The sequence below is a fragment of the Crocodylus siamensis genome, chromosome 1, assembly GCF_052110815.1.
Source record: "Crocodylus siamensis isolate JL-2025a chromosome 1, ASM5211081v1, whole genome shotgun sequence".
Classification (NCBI taxonomy): Eukaryota; Metazoa; Chordata; order Crocodylia; family Crocodylidae; genus Crocodylus; species Crocodylus siamensis.
This window is the reverse complement of record NC_143395.1, coordinates 89,466,641-89,486,783: the sequence shown is the minus strand read 5'-3', so window position 1 is coordinate 89,486,783 and position 20,143 is coordinate 89,466,641. Positions and strand designations below refer to the sequence as shown.

General features: G+C 42.8%; 1 protein-coding gene across 1 annotated transcript in view; it reads right to left on the bottom strand.

The window, feature by feature from the left end:
- Positions 1–20,143, bottom strand: part of FIG4 (FIG4 phosphoinositide 5-phosphatase) — a 132,784-nt gene that overhangs the window by 8,583 nt on the left and 104,058 nt on the right. The window contains exon 22 of the mRNA XM_090037728.1: positions 18,764–18,853. Within this exon, the coding sequence (XP_089893854.1) occupies positions 18,764–18,853 (90 nt within the window). The remainder of the gene's footprint in view (positions 1–18,763; positions 18,854–20,143) is intronic.

The following is a 20,143-nucleotide window of genomic DNA, read 5'->3' as shown; positions in this document are numbered from 1 at the left end:
CTGTAGGAATAAAAAGATCAATGCGATTGATTTATGGCAGCTCAATTTCAAAGGACCTTTGTGTAAGGAACCATTTGTTCACAGCAAATTCCCTGGAAAAGGTAGACAGAGAACAATTCCAATCACCTAAACCACCAAATATCAGAGGCATTTTCCAAACTACTTGGCTTTTTTTTTGCTGTAGTGACAATCATTTGTTGCTGAAAGGATAAAAAGCAGAACTTCTCACCCTCCTCTTTCTGTTGACATTCTATGGTTAGAAAGCATATTCCCTCAATCTCTGTTGTCTTGGTCTTCAAGATTATGACAAGGAGATATGAAATTCATTTCTGACAACAATACAATCATAGTTCAAAGACAAAGTACTTTCCTTGATGCAGAAAACTATATCAAACTTGGCAACAGACATACTAAGAAACTGATTTTGCTTGTAGTACTTTGGAAGAGTGTGAAAGTCAAGTACTAGCTGTTACCTCTTAAATCCTTAAGACAATAAGGCCCTGAACCTGCTTGTATTTTTGCAAGTGCACAAGTTTAAGTACATGAGCAATCCCCCAGACCTCAACTGTAATATAATAGGATAGTTTTACTACAATGTTACTGGGATAATTTTACACTAAGCTAAAAAAGCAACTCTTTGGTTTAAAACAGGTGTTCATCCCACAGAGCCACGTCATCTGGCCTGCAGGGCTCCTCATGGGTTCAAAAAATTTTCAGTGGGGAAGCAGTGGCAGCATTAATTGTTGCTCCCTCACTGTCAAGTTTCCAGTCCCATGGGAACCCTGAAGGCCAGATAGCGTGGCCCTGAATGCTGGGTCAGACATTTGAGGCCAGAAATGAGATCCAGGTATGAGAGCCCAACCAGGAAGCACGAGGCAGTATCCAGGTGCACAGGGCTGCATCTGGGTGCCAAGCCTGCAGATTCAGCCAGTGGACCAGCCCCATGCCAGCAGGGACAAAGAGTTAAACACTACTGATTTAAAGCAAAAGACCAAGTACTGTAACAAAAAAGTCTTTCCAAGCCAAATTTTCAAATAAGATATCACTGAGCTTTTTAAATTTGAGAATGCAAAGAAGAAAATAAGTAATTGTTTTTATACTGTTTTCATGCAAAATATATTAATATATTGCCCAGATTAAAATGAAATAACGTAGAGGAGATTTCTATAGCCAAATTCTAACCCTCAGTTACATCACTGCAACTCCTATGAGGCTTTTCCCCACAACCCTGCTCCAGGGGAAAAGTGTGACCAGACCCCAGCCCAGGGCTAACACACTGGAGGATGGGGGTTTAAAAAGGTAGTGGCACTAAATTAATAAAAGCTTGAACAAGAATAGTCCTCTCTCTGAAGTGAGCATGTATGAACATAAAGATTTACAACCTCAAGGACACAGCAAAGAACAACCAAAAATCTTTGCCTAAGCTAAGATACAGGCCAGTAAAACACACTGAGAGTGCATACAATTTAGTCTAACTTAAAATGTAAACCAAGACAAGGGAAAGCCTTGCGTAAAAGTCTTATGTAATCTGAAGACAGGGTGTCGCCTTACAGCCAGGCATTTGAAAGTCCTTCTCGGGGAGTCAGCAGGTGGTCTTAGGTGCTGGAGTGGAGATCCCACGGGCCTCATCTCTACTTGCGTTTTTACAGGAGCACTTGCACCCCCTTGGGTGTTTTGACATGAGTATGCTTGTCACTTATAGTACCTTGGGGGCAGGACTCTCATGCATTCAGTAGGCCTGTGCCAGTAGGCAGCTATTCAATCTGGCTTCGGATCCAGCCGCTTCAGATGCTAGGGATCCAATCCAGAGCTCTGAATTGGTTTCCCACTTTGATCTGGCCGAAGCTGCTACGAAGCTTCAGAGCCGCCTTGGAGATCCAGGCAAAGGGTATAATGGGGAAATCAATGAAATACCTATAACTTGGTTGTTTTTTGTCTGATTTGGATGAAAGTTACAGGGATGGTAGCTTCCGCTTAGAGCATGAAGCCTGCCAAGTTTCAAGAAGATCGGTGCAGTAGTTCAGGCAAAACTGTAGCCCAAATTCTTGAAAGCAAAACTCATTTCATATCTATATGTTAAGCCACAGTGGGGTCAAAACTGCAGGGATGGTAGCCCCTGGTGATGCCACGAAGCCTGGCAAGTTTCAAGGAGATAAGTGCAGGGGTTTGGAGGAAACTGCACCTCAAGCTGCAGACAATCAAAACTCATGACATGGGTGACACTGTGTATGTTAAGGCACAGCAGGATGAAAGCTATAGGCCACGAAGCCTGCCAGCTGTCAAGGAGATAGGTGCAGGGCTTCTGGGTTCTGGGACACGACTACTGAAAGCCTGGCTGCTAAGCTAATGTGTTACCAGTTACCAATTAATCATGATTCACTCAGGGACTGGCTCAATACACAATACCTAGCTACTACATAATGAGTTAGGGAGCAAGGATTAACACCTACAAAACCACAGACTAAGGAGAGGAAATAATTAATACAGACAATCAACTGCCTCAAGACAGACACAGTCAGTTGCATAAGCACCCATGTCACCAGTTTTGTCTGTCAGCAGCGAGGGGTGCAGGGCCCCAGAATCCCCCCTGCACCTCTCTCTTTGACAGCTGGCAGGCTTTGTGGCCTGAGCAGGGGCCACCACCCCGGCAGTTTTTAGCCCACTGCGCCTTAACACACACAGAGTCATCTATGTCATGAGTTTTGCCTGTCAGCAGCTTGAGGTGCAGTTCCCCCCAGACCCCTGTACCTATCTTCTTGAAACTTGTCAGGCTTTGTGGCCTCACCGTGGGCTACCATCCCTGCAATTTTCATCCCCCTATGGTGTAACACATACACGTGACATGAGTTTTGCTTTCAAGAATTTGGGGTGCAGTTCCTCCCAAACCCCTGCACCAATCTTCTTGAAACTTGACAGGCTTCATGCTCTTAGCAGAGGCTACCACCCCTGCAACTTTCATTCAAATCAGACAAAAAACAACAAGGTTCTAGATATTTCACTGATTCCCCATTATATCCTATGGCTGGATCTCCGAAGAGGCTCCAAAGCCTAACAAAGCCAGCGCTTCGATCTGGGCATGCTGCTTTGGACGCCGAAGCGTCTGAAGCTTCTCTGGACCTGAAGCAGAGTCTGAAGCCTCACACAGCCCTAGCATTCAGTGTCTTTTGTCTCTTCTTAGGTATTCCAGTCTCCTACCTTTTACAGGATCTGCTTTATAATGTAAATGTAGTTTTCCATTTTATTTGGTCACACCAGCCCAAGCAGTCCCTTTCCTGTTCCCTTAGCTCTGTCTCCAGCATATATATGTGATGACTGTGCCAGGTCTTTGCCAACACCTCCCACCTCTAAGTCTGGTCCTGCAGGGCCTGGCCCTGTGCTCACAGGTGGCACAGGACCAGTCCCTCCAGTCCTGGTGGTTCCCCAGCCTCTTCCCTTTCCCCTACGGCCTGGAGGGAGCTGAGGGGAATTACACCCTCTCTTCTTATCAGCTGCTTGCCTCAGTCTCTGCCACAGGTGGGATGGGTGGAGTCTTCTGGGGTCCTGCCAGCCCCCTGCCAAGCAGACCCCAGCTGTAGTCCAGTGCCAATAGGAAAGGGGGTTTAAACACCCCTCCCTCCCCTCTGCCTTAGCTTGCCTGCCCCTGCCCCTTCCACTCCAGTGAGAAAGAGTCCGGCAGGGGCTGCTGCTCCCCTCAGGCAGATCTGGCTGCAGTCCCCAGCCAGGTTTCCCACCCCCACCCCTTTGTCAACCAACCCTCACTGCTCTGCCTAGGGAGCACAGGGGCAGGGCCAGCCCTAATCTCTGGAGCAGACAGCACAGTCCAGCCCAAGGCTGCAAAGCATCCTGGGATGCTGGGGGACTGTGATCTAACTTGAACTAGGAAGTGGTCTGGGACTGAAGTTTCATAAACTGGTTTGACCTAAATCATTTATGTCTAATACTACATGTAAGCAGGTTTATCTTAAACCAGCTTCAGCCATTTTGAAACTAGTTTCTATGCACTGAACTTGTGTTTTGTTACAGGTTTAAACCAGTTTCTGATCACTTAAACCGGTGTATGTGTAACTTCTGTCCCTAGCCCCAGGGTTAAAAGCATGTATGCTATGCTGGGTGGTATATATCACAATTCAGCTTTTGCAATCACAGTTTCCTACTGCATTGTCACTTTAGATTTCAACCTACTAATTTTGCCCTTGGAGGTTCTGCACCTATAGATCATACAGGCTCTCCACTTACAAACCAAGGAGCCATTTGTGAAGTCAGACTTAATTTTATTTTCTTTCACTTCTAAATTTTGCAATAACTGGTCAAAACTAAAATGGAAACCAAAGTTATCCTTCAAAGATCCTGGTGCTCCAGGAATATGGCTCTAAGAGAAAACATTCATAGACAGCTGCAAATCTTTGTTTTGACTTGGCTGTGACTGACCAGTTTCCCCCAAAATTTTTGCTTGGGCACAGTAGAGAAGATGAGCAATGACAAATTATCCCCCAGGTCTTGATGCCAGAAAAAGGAGCCATAAAAATCTTCCTCCTTATTACTCTAATTGATTCTACAGTACACTGATTTGAGGTGAAATAAAACGGGTCTCATGCTTTATCTATAGGAAATCAGCTGCAGCCTCAATTTTGCCCTACAGCATACAAAGTTATTTTGCCCTACAGCATAAAAGTTGTTCTACGAACAACCAGTTTTTCCTCAGGAACATTTACAAACTTTCACCTTCTATTTATATCAGATTTTACCAGTGGGAATAACTACTCTCTTCTGTAAGAAAAATATAGACCATAACCAGTTATCCAGACTGATATCTAGTTCATCATCTAATCTAGTGTGTTTTTTTTAAGCACAGCATATATTTAGATCTTCCTATGCTGTAGTTTTTATCTGCTGTATGCTTTTATTATAGTATACTTCAATTTTTTTGTTTCATGCTTTTTTGGTATCTTAGCAACAGTACACTGCACTCGGATACAGGAAATGCATTTTTGCCTAAGGCAACTAGAGCATGTGTGCTTTATAATAAAAAATTATAATTGCTTATTCTTTCACATTTAATTACCATGGCCTCATCCTTTGTAACCACCTCTTTGTTAGAAATGTTAAATTGCAAAATTGTTCTTAGAATTCCATTAAATGCTGCAGTATTTATTAAATGTTCAGGTAAATGGAATAAAATATCTTTAATCAGGAGAAAACAACCGTACAATACATTTGCCATTGGCATTTTTGAAATAGGAAAAAGGCTTTTTCTAATTTCTGCAGAGATCATAATAAAAATGGGGAAGATATATACATTCAGAGGAACAACGATTCTTATGGGAAGAGCTCATACTTGTAAGTCTGATAGTTAAAGCTCACAGGTAATCAGTACTCTAGCCCTAAATGCTTAAATCATAATTCAACTGTATTTCCTTGCAATCAACACAGTCAAAGTAAGAAATTAAATCTTACATTGACTGCAAGAGTTGTAAAGATACAGTAGTGGTACACAATTCTGCAAGGAAACTGGGACAAACAGGTCACACTAGTTTGGGGAACAGGCAAAATCAATCACCTCCTGGCACAAGACATAAAAAACCAGTGATGAACCACAAAGTTTGGCAGTCTTCCTAGAGCTGTTTATTTCTGCAAATATGAATATAAGACATGTCAATGTGTTACACATATAATGTTCCATTCTAGATTCAGCAAAGGAAATAAGCATTTTGCATTAAAATTCTGTGGTTCAAGAATATGGACAAACTTGAAACCTTATGGCTGTGATAATTAGGAGTGCAACTAAGATTTTCTTGGCCGATACTGATTATTAACTAGCCATATCGGGTTATACCTATCTGATAACTGATTTACAGGAATGCAGTCAGACAGCTTGGAGAATGGTGTCCTGCTGGTAAGTCTGTGGGGGGAAGGGACTTGGGGGAGGGAAAGGGTGGAAGGAGGGCAGATCAAGGCCTCCATGGTGAGGGAGGGAATGGGGCAGGAGCTGCCCAGCCAGGGTGGTGAATGTGACCCAGGGGCCTGAAGAGTGGAATGGAGCTGCAGGTAGCTCATCGAGGGGGCACAGGAGGGTGGAGTGGGGGTGCAGCTCCCTGTTGCTCTGTGCACCTCCGGGGGAGGCATGAGTAGGCAGGCTGCCCACCGCGGTTTTGGATCCAGAGGCTGTGTCAGCCTCTCCCTGATGGGGGGGGGGCCTGGGCAGACAGCAGTAGCGCTGGGAGGGGTGGCTACAGCCCACTCTGTAGCCACCCCTCCCAGTGCTGCCACTGCCTGCCCCGACACCATGCACAAATCCAGGGGGGTACATGGATCTCAGCTTGGATCCCAGCCCCCTCCCTTCCCCCTGCCAGAAAGAGGCTGGCACAGCCTGGCCCAGAGCTAGCAGCGGCAGCCTGCCTTCATCCCACGCACAAATCCGGGGGGGGCACATGCCCCCCATGGCCTCCCATGGGTGCATGCAGTGGCTGGGAGCTCCCCCCTCCCCTGATGAGCTGCCCGCAGGTCTGTCCTGTTTATTGGGGTTGCATTCACCACATTGGCTGCCCCTGCCCCAACCCCTGCCCCACTCCCTCCCTCACTGTGGGGGGTCTCGATCTGCACCCCCACATCCCTTCTCTCCCACAGACTTACTGGCAGGACACTGCTCTCTACATTGCCCACCTATGTTCCTGGCTGCATGCATGCTGCAGCTGCGCACAAGCACACAGCATTTATCAGTAACAATATCACCTACACCGGCCAAAAAAAGCCTATTGCCAATAATGTTAATTTTCCTTTCATTGGTGCCAATCTGATATGCAACCAATATATCAGTGCACCTCTAAATATGGAAAAATAAGAATATAATCATTTAAGTCTTTTTTGTGCTACAGTTTTTGGCTAGGAACAGACATTGTACCTAATGTGCTTTAAAAACCTCAGAAAGTGCTTTACAGCTGTAACAGAACAGATATTCACAGCACAATTTGCTTTAAAAATAGTAGTTTGTGCTCTAACTTAACCCTAGATGGATTCTGTAAAACTGCTGCATCAAACATCTATGCCAGATCCCATCCAGGGTTAGCTTAGAGTGCAATTGCTACCATCCCAGGAGGGTTGCGCAGGTTGCTCCAGTCTTCGGCAGAGCTTGTTTGCTCTCCCCAAATGCTGGGCTAGCCTGGCCCCCTCAGCTGTCACTGACCTGAGCCAGTGACAGCCTTTAATCCCAGTCCCACCCACAGCCTGGGTGGCAGAGAAGGAGGATTGGGGAAGGTGGGTTTCTGACCCCACAGCTACCCTGGCCTTGCAGTATACCACAGCCCAGCCAGGGGGGTGCTGCGGGGGAAGGAGTTGGGGATCTCTTTCCCAGCACGTCTCTGGCCACTGCCAGAGTTGCCCCTCTCCACAGCCCTGCCCCTCTGCCAGCTGGCAACAGTCAGCAGTGGCTGGGGAAGAGTTGGGGAAGGGAAGCCTCCTCCATAGCTTGCTGGCTCAGTGGTGAGCCAGGCTGGGTCCACACTACATGGAGGCTCCCTTCCTCTTCTGCCTCCCCCCTCCCCACTGCAGTTCCCAGCACAGGAAAAAGCTGGAGTAGTCCTGTGCTGTATGCTTCCAGCTTTAGCTGCCAGGTTGCTCAAGCAGACGGGGATGGGTGAGTGGAGCCCCCCTGCCATGAGGTCCCCCCCACAGTTTGCTGGCTTGGAGCTCAGGGAGAGGGGTCAGGCTGGGTCTGCATGGCAGGAGGGCTCCATTTAGCCTCCAGAGCGACTTGGCAGCTGCAAAGCAGGGCTGCTTCAGCTTTTTGCCATGCTGGAAACTGTGGTCAAGGGAATGAAAGGAATCCCTTTGCAATGAGGGGCCCCTACAGCTTGCAGGCTCAGGGGTTGTGAGGGTCAGTCTGTGTTTGCAGGGCACAGGGGCTCCCCAACCCCAGTTCCTGGTACATCAAGACATGGGGCCGGAAAGCTCTGCTGTAGCTGCTGACTGCTGCTTTCAAGAGGCCGGGGCAAGGGGCAATGTAGCCCTCCCCCCCACAACCCTGCTGCAGGGACCTGGCTTGGTTCCCTCACCCCCAAAGGGCACTGCTAACAGGGGTCACAGCCAAGAACGGCCTGCTCCTGCAGCCTCCCAGGAGGCGTGAGGAAGTGCCCACCCACCTGCTGGCCTTGGCTAGGGTAGGCAGGCACTAAGTTCCCCCACTGAACCGTGCACATCTGTTCAGTCAGAATGTGCTCCAACTTATACCACTTTAAGTAAAGTGCTTCGACCAGGGGCTTTTTTGAATGTCTATACTTAGCCTTTGTTTTTACTTTTTAATCTAATCATTTTATGATATCACATAGGGATGAATGAGTTTCACTAATGTGTTCCGAATTTTATCAGGGAAAGAGAACACTTTCCAGTTTTTATCTCTCTTGCTCTCTCTCTCTTTCACTTCTATTTTTTTTTAACCAAATCCTACATGATATTTGATACAAAAGAATCTCTGCCACAGTATCAATCAACTCAGTAATTTATTTTGGAGGAATCTGAATGGAATAATATATGAATGTACCATGTTTACTCAAATCTAAGATGACCCTTAATTTAAGACAACTCCCCAATAATTAAATTCTATACATAGAAAATGTATACATTTGTTGAAATTTCCATGTATAAAATCTAATTACTGGAGGGTCATCTCTAATTCATCATGCCCACCACTGCAGGGGTGGGGTACAGACCGTGTGTGTGTGTGGGAGGGGGGAAGTGGTGTGGGGAGGCCAAACAGCTTGCCCCCTGCTTGTGCCTGACCTCCCTCTAGGCCCTCCCTCTCAGCCTCTGCTTCCCCCCTCTCCCCTCCCCATACCTTGCTCCGCATTGGCAGGATCCATCCCTGTTCTAACCTGGGACACTGAGCATGGCCCCAGCCTGAACCCATAGCAGCCATGCAGGCTTCACATAGCACAGACAGTCTGCTAGCACTGAACAAAAAGTAAGGTGGGGGGAGGGAAAGGGGCAGGCTGGGGAACAGAGGCTGCAAGAGGGGGAAGATGTCGCTGGGGGGGATGGTGGGGTACAACAGCAGTCAAGGTTGGGGGGGAAGGGGCAGCAGCAGCTGTGGCTATGGCTCCAACCTCAGACAGGAGCTAGGGCCCAAGCCACAGCAGCTGCCTGCCCACCACCCACATTTGATTTTAAGACAAGACTTGAGTAAATATGGTATATAACTTCTATGGAAGTTTACTAAAGTATCTGATATTTTACCCACCTTTACCAATGCAATGTCTTTCTAGACTCTTATGAAAGATTAAGACAGATTTCTAGAATGTGATGCCTAGTTAGCACCATGTTGTGATGCCTAAGTAGTTTAATTTTCAGAGACAATTCAGTTATGTGCTTACCTCTAAACTCAGAGTTTGAAAATTTGTCCTTTATGGTCTTACAGGGCTAATGTCAAATACTGTAGTTACACCAAACTAACTTACCCAGTATTATTTTTAAATACCATAAAAGACCACACAACCTAGTGTTTTTGCTGTATATAACTGCTCCAAGTACAGTAGTAATTATTAACTAACAAGGCAAACAGTGAACAAATTTGATACCTCACTTATTGCTTTGCTTCTAAAGAGCTGACATTTCTCGAGCCTTAATGAGTCAACAGCCTTTCTCTTAGATGTGATGGCAACTATATAGCAAAGTGTTTCATTTTAAGCACTGAGCAAACTAAATTTCAATTTTCCACCTATCTTTATCAGCATGCTAAAAAGACATATTTGAATAACTGCAAGTTCATGCACGCCATTGCTGATTAATAACCCCACATTAAGTTCCAAAGGTTTGGACAATACTCATTTTTTCCAATTAGTAAAATGAGTAAAGGGCTTTCATTAAATAAGACAATTTGTGTGAAGAGCTAATCTATTAAATATGCTTAGTATTTTGCAATAGTGCCATGATGAATGAGAATACGTTATACACAACTTCACTGGTGAATTTCTCAGGAGATACCTGCTGCTCTATCACCCATCTATGAAAATAAAATTAAAGGATTATAACTGATGAGGTCATTGCAAAGGTGCCCTTGACACAGGAAACATACTGATTAGGAGTTGTCTGTCATAGTCATCTTCTTTTTATGGCGTTATGTCTTCACCAGGAATGACAATTCCTTTGGGAAATCTATAGTTAAGTATGGTCTCTGCTACGATCCACTGGACATAATGCTCAAAGCTGGAGAAACTGTCAGGACTGTGAGTAGAAATTATGACCTGAGGGGCAGTTTCCAAGGAGAAGTCTGTATGATGCACTACAGTTTAAAGAAACAAGGATCACTGAGCCATCAAAAAGCCACCATAAATGTTTCCATGTTGCCTGATTTTTCCAAAAACAAGAGTAGGACAAAAGTAAGAGACATGGTACCCTACTGCTCTGCTCATACCACAGGCAAAATCATCCAACCTACAAACTATTAATCTAAAAGTTCCTAGCAGAACCTAGTTAGCCTGGGCATTTACTGGAAGGAAAAAATAACTAACTCTTGATTTAGCTCTTGAAAAGACAATTTCCCATGGAATTCTCCTTGCTTACAATCAGATGATTTTGAGTTTAGCCCAGGTACTATAGTTACTGAAGAGCCACCTGTGCAGGAGTTAAATTCATTTTTCTTCTATTCACTAGGTGTACAAGAATCAAGAGACCATTCAGATGATTCTCCTATCATAAATCCAACATTAAAAGTAAACGTATTTCATCATTTTAAGAATATTTAGTCAAGCTACTTCTTTTAACTCTTAACAACAGAAGAAAACTTAGCAACTGACAGGACTTTAACTGACCGAGAATTGACAAGTTCAATAATAATCACATCTTTAACGTAACCATGAAGCAGTAGTAATATGCCATGTTTACTCAGCAAACAAAAGTAGATTTTAATCTCTGCCCCTTCAAGAAATGAAGCATGGTACTAACCCATATACATTAAAAATAGGATGTGTGGAAGAAACAAGATGAACACTCTGAAAACTGAAGTAACATTTTTCAAGGTAATTAGGTTATTTCAATGAATTATATACACTCTGATGACTGTTTTTCATTGCTATATTTTAAGATGTAATGAAAACAAAATGTAATGAAAACAAGATTCACAGCTGAGTAGACTGAAGAACTTACGTGGCACCTAGCAATTTGTGTCTCCCATGACCGAGTGCCTCGAAAAAAGAAGGTTCCAAGGACAGCATGAGACCACAAATGCACAAGTTCTTTCCTTTTACTGTTTTCCTTAGAGATCAAAAATGTGTAGAGCTTCCCTATTACTTGTTTTATAATAGGGAAGTAAGATTAGTGAGGGAAGTAACAATAAGACTCCTGCCAAGATGGGGTCATTCAAACAAATTATTTCCTCATGATATAGTATGCCATCATGCTAATTCACTCCCCACAAAACATACATTACTTATTCCTGAGCATACCATACAGTAGTTAGAAAAAATATTTATTTGTAGGTCTTTGCTTGTAAATAAAGCAGTAACATCTGCAAAACAGATCCTTGTAGATGAAATAAGAAAAAGGAATGAATCACAACCATTTGATTTTAAAATAGCAACGATCTGATTTTGATTTTAGAATGGCAAGGTTCTTAACTGAGCTGTGCACAGGATGTACAGGATGGTTTCAACCACACAGCTGCTACAGCCTCTCTTCTATACTCCCTTTCTATCTACTTCTTGTTACTGCTCCCATGAACATAGGTTGGATCGCACATTCCAGACCTATACAAAATAGTTCATATCAACAAGTCAAAGCACCTTCTCTTTCCCATCCCCAGGTTTCTATGGATTATGCAATGTCACTTATATAATAAGTTTATATATTTCAGTAAATGGTAGTTTGGCTTTGCTTTGTGGGAAGGCCTAATTGGAGTAGTAAATTTCAGAATTAGCTCTGAAAAATGACATTTTTGTCTTGAACTACCTCATCTGTTGCTTTGAGGACTGAGTTCCCAAAGCAAGTCACTGAACACGAGCCAGGTCTCTTTGGTATCATGTGCCTTACTCACTAAGGGGTTTGAAGCTACGGGACAGTGTGAAAGACAAACTGTGTAAAGAGGCCTAGAGTAATGCTCCCCTTGAGATTTACATCCTGACAATACGATTAAGTGATGCACAGCTCTCATGCAGGAATTCTGCCCAACAGAAAGTCTCTCTGACCTTAAATTTGATCTGGTGTTTCAGATAATATTCTGGTGTCCTAAAAACAGTTTACATAAATATGTACTGCAATTATTTTTCTCTTTTTTTTAAACTATAAATCTGGAAGCTGACATACTGACACCCTGATCCATTTAATTAGCTGTGTTCCTCACAGATCTCACAGCATGCCAAGCTACTTTTATTAAGTACTCTCAGTGTGCATAGAGCTGTAGTGCTCTCAGTGCGTTTAGCCTCCGCTTTTGTTCGTAAGAATAAAAAAATGAAGATAGAGGTAAATGTACCTTAATTCTGCTTGTTGGTGCAATTTTTTCTACAACTAAATGCTAATTCATAGCTCTTAATAGGACTTAATTTTTTTAAGACAAGTCATACTTTCCTCTTAGTCATTTAAATATTTTTCATGCATTGTTCACAACTGCAAATGAAAAGCTACTCACCCTATTATAATTGTGGTTCTTCAAAATATTCCACTTTGGATGCACAAATGCCCTTCAGGTGCAAGACTTGTAATACCATTTCAATACCAGTGCTCACTGGGACTGCACCTGCTCAGTTTAACCAGAACAGCATCTAGGTAACACAGGCCTCTAACAATATGAATGGGGTGGTGGGGGTGCGGGCAGATAAGAGAATATATGCAAAGATCCACAGTAACCACAGAATAAAAAAATCTTTTTTACCCTGACACATTCTCATTTAACGGCATGATGGGACACGCATGGCAGGACATGCAATTTTGGGATCAAAGAACAGGTCTTAATGCTCCCATTTCTACTTATCAGTGCAGAGACAGCCTGAAATCCCAGGCTCCCTCTGCATTGGCAAGTTGAAAGCTGGATGCCCACAGCCTAGTTGAACCTAAACAGTCCTAGGGACAGCTAATGATGGAGTGGAGCAGTTTTATTTAGAAGGCTCAGGTGCGCTCTGTGGGTGGTTGCTGTGTGCCCCCAGCCTCTGGGGGCACACAGCGTTCATGCTAGTAAGTTTTCCATTACTGAGTACATGCAGCTTTTAGCAGCAGTTTAATGATAGACAATGAAGTTTCCTTGTATGCAAATGTAAGACGAAGGACTTTTTTCTACTATGTTGATTGGGGGGGGTGGGACACATCATTATATTTAAGTAAATACAGTATTTATTTATTCTACTTTCCTCTGATATGCAAAACGATGGACAAGTAAGAGTTTTAAGATGTCCTTCCTTAAATAGATTTACTTGCTTACCATTTGATTACTTTTGTCATGTTAGAAAGCTCCAGAGTAACAAACTTCCTTAATCTAGAGAAAGTAAAAACAGCATACTTCTCTTTATTAGTACAGTTAGGAGTTGTGACGTTCAACAATAAAGGCAGTAAAGTTTATATGATAAGGAAAATTTTGAGAACTTTCTTTTAAATTGCATCAACTGCTACAAAATGTTTCTTTTGATCATTAGAACATATTACCGTGATATGCACAAAACTTTATATTTAATAAAGTATTACTCTGAACACTGCAGCTATATTCAGTTACAAAATATTTGTTTTTGGAGTCATTACAATTCCTCAGCTTTGAAAAGACAATTTGTTTCATTTGTCCATAATATTTTTATATAATGGCATAATGAACAAACCTTTCAGCTTTTGTGCTTTCAAATCACTACTTCTGACAGAAGCAAAAGAGAAAATTGCATATTTGTATGCCTGTTTCTTTGAAGATATTATCTCGCAGGATTCTTATTCTTGGGATCTGTGTGTCAAGTTCCTTGATCTGGTTTTGGAACAGCTTTTGTACTTCAGCTTTTACTAATATGCTCGTAATTTTCTTAACTGAATTATATGGAATCTTTTTTTCTATACAATTCAGAAGCTATTTAGGAAGCTGCAAGGACTAAGGAAGTGGCAATTAATGGCAGCTAAATAATGGACAAGACTCTCTTTTTCCTTCTATTGCCTCATCAAGCAAAAAAGAATTACATATATCTCGTTGTGTTGTCTCAGGGCACAAGACCCTTCAAACACTATGAAGACAGTGTCTAACTATTTTGGTGGTTCCTTCTTTGTCCTTAGTGTACATGTCAAAACTTCTGTACAATTCAGGATGATTTGATTCTCTCATGAACAGAGGGGCAAATTGGATTAATAAGCTACTGACATAAGAACTGAATTACACAAGAAAGAAGATGCACACACAGAAAATACCCTAAAAGAACCTTACAGTATATAAAGAATACTTTTGCTAGTGAGAGATCAATCTTCAAACAGTAAAATACAATACAACTCCTAAATATAATAACACAATGGTGGACAAGTTTCTTGAAAGGACAGGACTGTCTGAAGAACTACATTTAGTTATATATTAGAATTCCATAATGGTTAGGTTTAACTCTTTTACAATAGCTATTTTTTAGTTCAAATATTTTTGAGAGAGTGAGTTTTCAAAAGACAAATTTTAATTTGATCTTACATTTGTGTCTGCAAAACATTCCACTTGTAAACTGAAGGTAGATAACTCTCTCATCTTAGGCTGATCTTATTGCACTTGCCTTTCAAAACACTTAACACTCCAATATCCCAACCACTTCCAAATAAAACACACTATAGCATTTGGATGCAAGAAAACACCTGAGAACAGTTTTACTATGAAATATGTTAGAATTTCATTTTCTCTCTAGGAATACTGCATGGTCTACAAGATGTAAGCCTTGCTTTACTCAATTTGTCCTCTCTTGTCCTCAGTTACCTTTCTGCAATTACGGACTGTTATTAAGAACTGCCGCTCTCTCTCAACCTGCTCCTTATCTAGCTAATTAGATCTGGGCCTTGGATAAGCTCTTAATAATTTTCTACTGTGTGCTCTAGGAGGTTAGCACTCCCTGAACAAAAGCTGCTCCTTCCTCAGACCAGCAATTCAACATTTAGTTTCCTTTTGGGAATCTACTGCCTCCTTCCAAAAGTAAAAAGCATGCTTTACAATAACGATTAGTTACAATTTTCCTCCAAAGAACAATCACAAACTATCCATATAGGATAATAACACGAGATATATTTTTTAATAAGAAATGTTTAATTTTCTCTGGTTTTCTTCATTCAAGATATATTCATGAAGAATTTGAACATACAAAATTTTACCTCATCTTGGGAGTGTTCAGATACTTGATATAACCAGCAGAGGAAAGGCAATCCTTGAGGTCCACTCTGCACTCCCCCCACCGGCCACATGCCCCCTTGCCACCTGCCCCCTACGCCTTTGCCTGGCACCTCACTCCCTGTCTCTTCCTGCAGCCTGTCCCCCAACCCTTTGCCCCCTGTCTGTACCTACTGGCCCCAACTCCCTGCCTTCCATCCTGCAGCCTGCCTCCCCACTTCCTGCTCCCCATCTACCCAGCGCCTGTGCCCATCACCCACTGCCTGTCCCCCGACCCTTTGCCCATCCACCTCCCCCCTTACCTTCTGCTGCAGCTCTGCTCCTCCAGGGCAGTCAACAGTAGCACTGTCCTGGTGCAGCCCCAGCCCAGGGAAGAAGTGGCAGCAGCTCCAGACCAGACTGGGGCTGGAGGGAACAGAGCTGGAGTAGAAGGTAAGGGGAGGGGAAGGAAGGGAGAAGAAAGGAGCAGCAGGTGGTGGGGGGAAGACAGGCTGCAGTGGGGAGCAGTGTGCATGTGTGGGGGTAAGCACAGGTACAGCAGGCAGAGGGTGGCGAGGGGGCCAGACTGTAGGTCCCCCCTCCCCCAGCACTCTCCCCTGCACTCCCCAAGTCACATGCCCCCTCCCAGATCAAACAAGCCATTTTGCCCTGGGGACAAAGCCAGAGCTGAGCCTCTACCTGCCCCAGGTTTGAGTCCAAGGTAAGTGTCTGTCCCCCCTCCCACCTAAGGATGACTGGGGGGGAGCAGGAAATAAACCTCATCTCAAATTTAAGTAAATACAGTATAATTTGACTTAAGAAAGCCAATGTTTGAAAAATATTCTTAATGTCTCCCTAGGTGCTTTCATTCTCACTGTCAAATGTACAAAGGCATTATATTTCACTGAGGAATGGACTTCTAAAGAACATAAAAACAAGAAAATAAAAAAATCCAAAGATACACTATTTTGAAAAATCTCATGATTTTTATGCCAGCACTGCATTTGGGGAGATGGGCAGCTAACTCAATTTTTAATGCTTATGGCACCAATACTGCAATAGAACGGTTGTAGCTACTTTAATTTTTGACAAATGTCCTTATTTTCCAAATGTCATTTGCCATCTCAAATTTTATTAGGAGCAAATCTTACCATTTGCAACCACTGTACTTTTAATGAATAATATATTTTAAAGACTCGTTTCTATACACAAACCTGTACCTTTTTTTTTCTTTTGCAGGTCTGCTAGAATATATTAAATAAAATGCTTTCGTCAAGTTTTTTTTTACTCCCAACCTAAAAAAGTAGTTAAAGTGTACAACAATACCATGTCATGTCATGTATAACTACAAAATATAATGATGATTATGATAAAGTTATTTAATAAACTGACTGGTTTACTGATCACAACTACACTACCAGCATAAAATAAAACTGAATATAATTTGGACAAACAACTTCATATTAAAATCCTGCTGCCAGCAAGTAGGCTACTGCACAGTTTAGACACTTATATTCAAAAGCAAGCTCTGTTTTTTGACCTCAGTATAAGAAAGGCTTTTCACTCGAGAGGTGCTGCATCCTATTTTACAAATGGGGCAAGTGAAATGGGTAGCACGACACTGCAAAATTTTACAATCAAGCTTCCAACATAATTCCAACATTAACTTTATAAGTAGGATTCCATATTTTTCCCATTGGTTTCTATTAATGTCTATGCCCGTCAAGGTATAACTTGTGAAGATTAACAACCTCTGACTATTTTCCTTATCCTATTATTTTCTTATAATACACAGAAAATGCAAGTTTGCTACACTGGGCCCACACTGGTTTAAGGTTACTACCTAATTATTGTCCTTAACCACAGGAAACCAAAAGACAGAGTAAACTAATAGAAAATCCCTTGCGCACAGACCCAAAGATAGCTAGCACAATGGACCAGCACTGTAAAACAAAAGTACCTGGAAGTTATTCTCAGTAGCCATTTGCACTGTGAGTTAAAGGAGTTATGCATCAAACTAGAGGCAAATGATGAAGGGGTTCACAAGATGCGGGCAAGCAATGAGACAAGCTGGAAGGGCTTAATTTACTTTCAATTAGTAGCTTAAAATATTCAAACATTATAGTGAGTAGTAACACTAGATTTTCTTACCATAAAAAGAATATATTTGAAACAAATTTTCATTTGAAAACTAAATCACAGCCTTGGAAGGGCACATCTTGTTTTATTCTCATAATTTAAATAATTCCCTTTAACAGTGAAATGCAATGAGATTTTACTGACAGAAAAGGTATAAATGTGTTGCCTATTTCAGAGGAAAACAAACAGCTTGAGCATCTGATGGAGTATTTATATAGGTTGCCACTGTATTTAGTGTTTGAACCTTGTGTTCAGTAGGGCTGTGCGAAACAGCACCATTCCGTTTCGACTTGCATTTTGACGGAACAGCGTTTTGTTTCAAATCAAAACTGCTGTTCCATTTTGTTTCGTCAAAACAGTTTCCCCCCATAGGCTATAATGGGGAAGCTCAAAACAGCCTGTATCTTTGTCATTTCTGGTCTGATCTGCAGGAATGATAGTCCCTTCTGAGGGCATGAAGCCTGCCAAGTTTCAAGGAGATAGGTGCAGGGGTTTGGGGGAAATTGCACCTCAAAGTCTTGAAACCAAACTCATATTATGTGTATGTGTTAAGCCACAACAGGGTCAAAACTGCAGGCATGCTAGCCCTTGCTGAGGCCACAAAGCCTGCCAAGTTTCAAGGAGATAGGTGCAGGGGTTTGGGGGAAACTGCACCTCAAGCTGTGGACAAGCAAAACTTGTGGTATGGGTGACACTGTGTGTATGTTAAGGCGCAGCAGGGTAAAAACTGCAGGCATGCTAGCCCCTGCTGAGGCCACAAAACCTGCCAGCTTTCAAAGATAGGTGCAGGGGGAGTCTGGGTTCTAGGGCCCCGCACCTCTGGCTGCTGACAGGCAAAACAATGCTGCTTTTTATGCAGTTTTTCCGTCCCTCCCCCAGAGCACTGGAATTGGAAGGGACCTCAGGGAACGGTGACAGTCACTGGCCAGCTACACAGTCAATGAGAGCACCCCTTCCCCCCCCTTCCCCCTCCCTCTCCTTACTTTAGTTTGCTTCCCTGCAGGCAAGCCCGGCTTGTGCTTCAAAACTCAAAATGTTTAAAACATTTCTAATGTTTCAACTTGCCTCGTTTTGTTTTGAGGCTGTTTTGAAGCTCTCTGTTTCGTTTCAATTTCCCGGTTTTGAGCCTGAAATGAGTCAAAACAGCTGGCAACATTTTGCACAGCCCTCATTTCAGTACAGGTAATGAAGGTAGAAGAATTACAAAATATTTGTGGCATTCAAGATGTTTTCATATTATAAATTTATCCAATGAGTTTTCAAGGATGATGTTAGACTCTGAAGAATTGAGTCAGATGAGGGACCCACAGAAAAAAAATAAGAATGACAAGAACAAGCAGTACTTACAGTTTTATAACCCCATCTAGGGAGTGTTTTGAACAAAGCTGATGGCTGATCATGTCTTGTTTATGCCGACTCTGTCCCAACTGAACAAACCTGTGAACAGCAGTGGACAGGAGGACAGAGTAAGAAAACTACTTATAATAACTTTAATGAGTCAATAAAAATGATGTGCAAAAAGTGAAGCTTTTGCTGAGTAATGGATCAATCTTGGCCTATTCTAAGGGGGAAAAAAGCATATGCTTAAAGCTTTAGGTAGGAGGACTCCTTTGCATTATCTACAACAGAGATGTTGAACTCAAAAAATCAGTTGGCAAGACATTCCCTATCGGCATGCAGGAGTTAACAATGCAACCACTCACTTCTGCCACTGACTGCCACCAATTTTCATCATCATCAGTGGCTGAAAACAGCTAATTCAGCAGCAGGAAAGGGGGTAAGAGAGTACTTACTTTGTGTAGTGACTGCATTAACCCATGGGTACTGGCTGAGCCAACACGGCATCTCTGGCAGCTGTGGCAAGAAGCCCTAAAAGCCAGATGACCCACCCCCATGGGCCAGATTTGGCTTGTAGACTGTAAGTTTGACTCCCCTCACCTAGAACAAGGTGTGTCCATTTGTAGGTGTTGCTTGCTATTTCACAGGGAGAGAAGGCAGGACTATCAGCAAAAGAAGATAGTTGGAATGATGTACTGCTTTCATAGTATGAGCTGCCTACTATCTATGTCCTGGAGAGGGAGAAAGAAGAGCACCTGCATCACTTCAGAAGAAGTCAGGTGGCATGGGAACTTTTGAAAAAATCCAGGAAGAGAGATGGTAAGTTGGCTTCAGTTGCATGCAATTAATGTGATCCCAAACTTAATTTCTCTCTTGACTGGCAGATCTCTAAAAAGCTGATAGCCCTATTCATCCGCTTCAACTCCATTTCCTCCTGATGGCAGATAGAATCATAGAAAATTAGGGCTGGAAGGGACCTCAGGGGGCCATCTAGTCCAACCCCCTGCTCAAAGCAGGACCATTCACAACTAAATCATTCTAGCCAGGGCTTTGTCGAGCTGGGCCTTAAAAACTTCCATGGATGGAGATTCCACCACCTCTCAGGCCTGTGGAGAAAGGGAGCCACATCACAGATCAAGCTGTCTGTCTTTCTCCTACTTAATTAATACTTTCAGAGTAGAAGATTCTTCCTGGTTCCCAAAACTTGTAAGAAGGAATTTAAGATAGAAACACATGCTGGGATCCCCCCTGGCAATGAATGAATGAATGAATGAATGAATGAACTAAGCAAGCTGCTACACAGGGAAAGTGGAAAGGAACTCAAAGTAAATTTTATCATATATGACAGACTTGAGTTCTTTAGGCCATAGACAGACCTAAAGACACTTG